Here is a 6,504-nt window from a genome sequence, read left to right on the forward strand (position 1 = left end):
AGCAGTGTATTTTTAGCTGTGCTCTCAAGCCAGTAGCTTTGAAATGTTTAGTTATGAAGAATCCTGCCCTCTCCTTACCCCTCTCCCTTTCTGTAGGAAGTTTTTCTCTATCTTGTTAAAGCTGTTTACATATGCGTTTTGCCCAGTGTGTATTTTATTTGCTAGACTGAGGATGTAGTGGTGTCTTTTATTTACTCATTGAACTGTAATCATTTTGTCTTCAGCTGTGCCCCTGGTTTCGTTTAGGTAATTTTGACACTGAACTGATGACATCTATGCCCTTCTTTTCATCTCTCACAATGTAGTCCTTTTCTTCTATAAACAAAAAGTATATTTGTAATTAAGTATGTATAGCTTTTTGTTAACAATCTATTTGCCCCCTCTTACATAAAACTGTAAAGGTAAAGACCATGATGCCTCTCAAATATGTGTATCAGATTCTTGTGTTTCTAGAGCTTGCTTTAGTGATTATCAAAGTACCAACAGCAGGAACAGCATCTCCTAAGAAATTGGCAATTTGAAATGCAAATTCCCAAGCCCCATTCTATACCTACTTGGTCAAAAACTCTGGTGATAGGACCTGATAATACTCAGTTTAACAAGTTGTCCAGGTGATTCTGATAAAGCTAAAATCAGAGAACCACTGCTTTAAAATAAAGATTGTTTTGGATTTTTTTCATTAAACTCCCTTAATGTGATTAATTGTATTAACATTTTTTTACCTTTTTGAACTTTAAAAAATATATATGTTACCACAATCATGACTACATACTCTTTGAATTTTTTTATTACAGAAATAGTCATACAAAAATGAAAGCAGTGGCTGGGCATGTGGTTCATGCTTACAGTGCTTATTTGGGGAGACAGGAAGGAGGATCATTTGAGCCCAGGAGTGCAAAACTAGCCTGCGCAATATAGCAAGACTCCATCTCTATAAATATGTTTATGTGTGTGTATATATATACATATTTTTTTTAATTGTTGAAAGTATGGTATGAATGAAAAATGCAGTGATTTAACAGTTGTGATATTTGCCGTGTTTGTTTTTTCTACTTTTTTCCCATTGACCTATAATAAAGTCAACTGTAAACATGGCAATTTATTTTCAGTATCACAGCATAATTCCTCTAAGTTGGTACAGTACCATTATAGCATCTAAGAAAATAAACAGTGATTTTTCAGATATTATAATATATTGTTCATATCAAGATTTTTCTCATTTGTCCCTGTAACGTCTTTTATAGCTTTTGTTAAAACACCAGGGTTCAAAGTTGACACACTGCATTTTATTGTATTCTATCTTTAGTATCTTTTAAGTTTAAAAGGATCTCATTATTCTTTTCTTTCTTTCCTCTGCTCCCTCTATTCTTCCTAACATGGTATCAGTTCATTTAGTAATTTATAAAGGGTCAATTTGGATTTCATGGGCTATTTTCAAGTGTATGGATGAGCTTGGAAACAAAGATGTCAGTGAACTCCCTAAGAGTTGATGCACATATTGTGTTCCTGTGGATATATGTGTTTTTTTTTGTTTTGTTTTGTTTTACAGAGAAAAGAAGAGTGGATAAAAGTACTCATAATTTTAGATTGTAACTGAGTTGTATATTTGTGAGAGGGGGAGAAAGAGAAAAGTGGTTAGTTTTGCTACATTTCAGCCACATCTAATTTGTAAAATTATTCATAGCTACAGATCTATCACAGATCAGCAAATATTTGTGAATTGCCAGCTGTGCTGTTGTAACTAGTAAATTAATAAATCAGCTCATCTCAAAATATTCTGAGTGCTGAATTTAATTAATCAGGGATGGCTAGATTATCTGCCACTGTGATACAAGGGGTCTTAGAAAATCTCATAATTCTTGTAAGTGCTTATAAATACTGGGGTTTAATTAAAATATAGGGCAAAGTTTGGATAAACAAGGTAATTTAAAGTGGCTAATTTAATCATTTGCTGGTATGCTGTGCTCAGAATGTTATATGTATACAGTTTGGGTCTAAGTGATTGTATCTTTAGATCAAAAAATAAGAGTTTAGATTAAATAAGTTTTAGATCAAAAAATAAGAGTTTAGATTAAATAAGTTTTAGATTGGTTTAGGTTTGCATTTGTTGTCTTTGTTTTCTTTACTCCGTTTGTTACGTGAATGTTTTTTATGTGATTTAGCAAATGTGGGAAGTACCATGGGCTATATGACTTAGATATGATCCAGTGTATATCATGTATCTTTTATATAGCTTTATAAAATTGGAAACATAACCTTAGATTTCTATGTTGGCAATATGAACAAGAACAGAGAGGAAATTGCCCTAATTTAAGTAAAGTTTATGAAAGGTTTTTAACAGTGGTCACCCTGAAGCAACCTAGCCCTTGAAAGATGAGTAAGAATTCACCAAGGAAAAAAAAATTGAGACAATATGTCTTATAAAAGAAAACATTTTTATAATGCTTTTAATGCTACTTTCTGATCTACAGGTGATGAAGGGAGTATGCCAGCAGATATAGCCACATTACTAAAAACATCAATGGGCCTGTGAAATAAGAATTGTGAGCTCTCAATTGATGAGGAAATATCAACTTGGTGCACTCAAGGACATTTACATTATGATGACCATGGGGTTTATGAACATTTATAACTTTTTATAATTTCCATATTACATTTCTCATAGTATGGACAACTTTTTGCCACTAACTGAATTCTCCAAATACTCACACGTGAAATTTAAAAAAAAAAAAAAAGCCACAAATATGTAGTCCTGAAGATGTTGAATAATCATTTTACAAAGCAGTTTTCTGAATGGGGATTAGTTGGTGATTGTTTGTAACAAATATGCTAATGCTTTAGAAATGTCAGTATTTTTGTAATTATTTCTACCTCCAAATATATATATATTGTCTTTCACTGGATAATGTGTGTAGATTTTTACATGTGCCTTATTTGACAATGCTTATGTCTTGTTTTTGCTTGTCTCATTTGAAGTTCTTTTTTATTATGTTAAAGAATGCAGCTGTATAGATTATATAGCTTTCATTTTATTGCTATTTGAAGCAGATGTTCACCAATGTCAGCAAGAACTCAACCTGAATTTAAAGGTGGCATTCCATATACTAACATCCCCCAGGTCCTCTCAAGTACTTCTGCTGAAACAAATTTGTTTGGCTAGGCACTAAGTTGTTTTCCAGTGAATAGTAACTAAAGAAGCCCTTACCTTGCTCCATGGATTAATTCCTTCCGTTCATTTTCCAACTGCACTAATTGTGCATATTACTCTGCCTAAACTTGTGCATGTTTTCATTGATTTCCCTCTCCTGGCTTTTGCTTCTCTTGAAACTGTTGCCCAGTCACTTCTGCTCCAATTCTCTTCCTCTCTAAATAGTAGTTTATTACTGCCACATCTCCATGCATCAGCAGAATGTTGGTGACATTTTTCTAGCCTGGCAGAACAGATTACTTAAAGCTATCTCACTTCAAAGCAGATTGAATGTGACTTCATCTAAAGGCAGCATTAGGTACTGCATGGAAATAGGTCATTAACTTGAAACTCTTAATCAAAATATATTTTACCAGTTTCCAGAATTTCCAGTACAGGACCGCTTGAAGAGAGAGCCATTGTTCAATTCCAATTCAGTGTGAGTGACAAAGTGAAATTTAGAAGTGAAGTTGTCTATTTGATATTTAACTCTTTATTAAATCTTTCTTTAAATTTCTGCCTGTCAGTCTATATTGCTGTTTTTATTATACATCAGTTTCTTTGTATAACTTGTGAGTTCCATGTGTTTTGTTTTTATTATGTAAATATCATTATAAATAAACTTATTTATAAATCAAAGATTTGTTAATTTTTGGAAATCATACTTTTCAAAGCATACTAACTTGCTAAGATGTTAGGTAATATGACCCTCTGGATTTGGAAAGCAAATAAAACGCTTACAGTGGTTATTTAGATATTAAAGACTCTGAGAACTCATGGCTTAACCCCAGTCTTGATGGTATATTGAACAGACTGAATATATTTTACCATTGCAAAGTTAAAAGGAGCCTTCATGCGTTAATACTACCTCCTTGTACATCACCATACCCAAATCACTTAGTCAAATTGTTAGGAATATTACCTTTTAAAATCTCACAATGGATTTCTCATAACTTTTCTGTAATAATGTATTTTCAGTGATAGGCTGTTTCTTTTGTTGTTGTTGTTATTGTTGTTATTGTTATATCCATAATTTTATCTCTAATGAAATGTAGTTGGGTTCTTCCTGTAATGCGCTATTATGTCTTGGGCTTAATAAAAATATTTGTGATCATAAGTTGTATCTTCACACCCTTTTTAATAGTTTCTAACCCTCCTCTTACCCTTAAAAATATATAATATTGGGCACAAATGGGATTATCTTATGTGCTTAATATTGCCTGTTTGTCAGTAGATTGCAGCTTACTACTTAGGATGTATTCTCATTGGTTTCTTCATTGGACTGATGTCAGTAAATATTATAACCCATTATTACTACAGAGCAAATGAAGCAACAGTTGGAGTAATATCTTGACCAACTGAAGCATTTTTTAAATGCAAGCTACACAAAGAAGACATGCCTTATGCATTTTTATAACTGGGACTCCAATTTGTAACTTTATGCCAATAGATACTTATTTTGAAACATTACTGTTCCTAACAGTTGGTATTATTGCGTAGTGGAGAGATGGGGCTATGAGATTTGGTTTCCATTTGCATGACCTTATGTGTGACACAGTCCATAAATTTAAGGAATTCATTCTTTTAACTCTTCCCAAAAAATGTATTTTTAAAATTATAAATTCAATATTCAATGTACTTTCTGTGTGACTTTACTCTCGCTTAACCACCTTCTCTTTGTATAGCAGCAAGGAGAAATTTAATTTGGATACACAATAGAATAATGGAATGTGTTGTCCTTAAGTGCAAAAAGATGACCTAAAGGTTATGATAATGCTAAATATTTCCTTATGAAACTTGCCATGGTACTCTATACTTGAATTATGACTTGTTTAAATATGTAGGACTGATTATCTTATTTTGAATTTTCATAATTTTGTATAAGCATTGGATAATTTTGTGTAAGCATTTACTTCTTTATTTCTTCATTAAAGCTTGATGTGGGGAAAATTTATGTAGAAGAGTGAAGAAAAGTTAACTACCTTCATTATCTAGAGCATTATTTGCATTTTTTGGTTGTTAAAGGTAATACTTTAGATCGCCTGGATTACATGTTGGAGGGCTTTATAATGAGATTCACATGCAACCTATTATAATTTACTTACAGTCACTAATAACAAGAAAATTTGATCCAAAGAATCAAGGTACTTGGAAAACTCACTTTGTTTTTATGTGTAATCTTTAATAATTTATATTTATTGTTTTGTTGTTGTTGTTTGAGACAGAGTCCCTCTGTCACCCAGGCAGGAGTGCAGTGGCACAATCTTGGCTCACTGCAACCTTCGCCTCTTGGGTTCAAGTGATTCTTCTGTCTCAGCCTCCTGAGTAGCTGGATTATAGGCGCCCGTCATGATGCCCAGCTTATTTTTGTACAGATGGGGTTTCACCATGTTGGCCACATTGGTCTCAAACTCCTGACCTCAAGTGATCCATGCGTCTCGGCCTCTAAAGTGCTGGGATTACAGGCATGAGCCATTGCGCCTAGCCTAAAGTATTTAATAACATTTTTTTCAATTTCATAAAACATTGAGAGGAAACAAATACCTTAAATAATATTATACCTATCTGGGCTTTTCTTTTCCTTTTCTTTCTTTTTCCCCCACGTCGTCCTCTCGTTTTTGACTTCTCAGCTGTGAATAAAGCGGCTGTAAACATCTGTGGACAGGTTTTTATGTGGACATGTTTTCAGGTCCTTTGAGATGAATGTAAAGGAGGGCAGTTGCTGGATGTTTAGCTTTGTAAGAAACTGTCACTGTCTTCCAAAGTGGCTGTACCATTTATATTCTCATCAACAAATAAGAGTTCCCCTTGCTCCACATCCTCGTCAGCATTTGGTGGTGTCTGCTGTTTTGGATTTTTGCCATTATGATAGTCATATAGTGGTATCTTGTTTTAATTGGCAATTCACTAATGACGTTTTGTTGGGTACTTCTTCATAAGCTTATTGCTACTGTATCTTTGTTGAGGTATCTGTTGAGGTCTTCTGCCCATTTTTTGATCAGCTTGTTTGTTGTCTTGTTGAGTTTTACGAGTTCTTTGTATAGTTTTGGATAACAATCTTTTATTGGATACATGTTTTACAAGCATTTTTTCCCCAGTCTGTGGCTTGTCTTCTCATTCTCTTGACCTCTGGGATATCTGTATTTTTCTTGTCACAACATTAGTCATGTCAGTAAGTTCATAAGTTCCTCTGGCTGCATATCTAGAGCCTCTTGAACTGTAGCTATGTCAGATTCCCAGTCAACTCTTTTCTCTTTAACTGTATGTTCAGTTTGAATTTCATTCCAGCATTAAAAGTTTTTGTTCCTTTGCTGCAA

General features: G+C 33.5%; 1 protein-coding gene across 3 annotated transcripts in view; it reads left to right on the forward strand.

Moving 5' to 3' along the window:
• The window catches only part of SMARCAD1 (SWI/SNF-related, matrix-associated actin-dependent regulator of chromatin, subfamily a, containing DEAD/H box 1), a 78,595-nt gene extending 74,291 nt beyond the window's left edge, over positions 1-4,304 (forward strand). For 2 of the 3 annotated variants that reach the window (XM_017542402.2, XM_017542404.2), the window contains exon 24: positions 2,472-4,304. In XM_017542402.2, the coding sequence (XP_017397891.1) occupies positions 2,472-2,533 (62 nt within the window). In that variant the 3' untranslated portion in view covers positions 2,534-4,304. The remainder of the gene's footprint in view (positions 1-2,471) is intronic. The other variant, XM_017542407.2, reaches the window with a different exon arrangement.
• The last annotated feature ends 2,200 nt before the right edge of the window (positions 4,305-6,504 follow it).

The sequence above is a fragment of the Cebus imitator genome, unplaced genomic scaffold (genome assembly GCF_001604975.1).
Source record: "Cebus imitator isolate Cc_AM_T3 unplaced genomic scaffold, Cebus_imitator-1.0 Scaffold144, whole genome shotgun sequence".
Lineage (NCBI taxonomy): Eukaryota > Metazoa > Chordata > Mammalia > Primates > Cebidae > Cebus > Cebus imitator.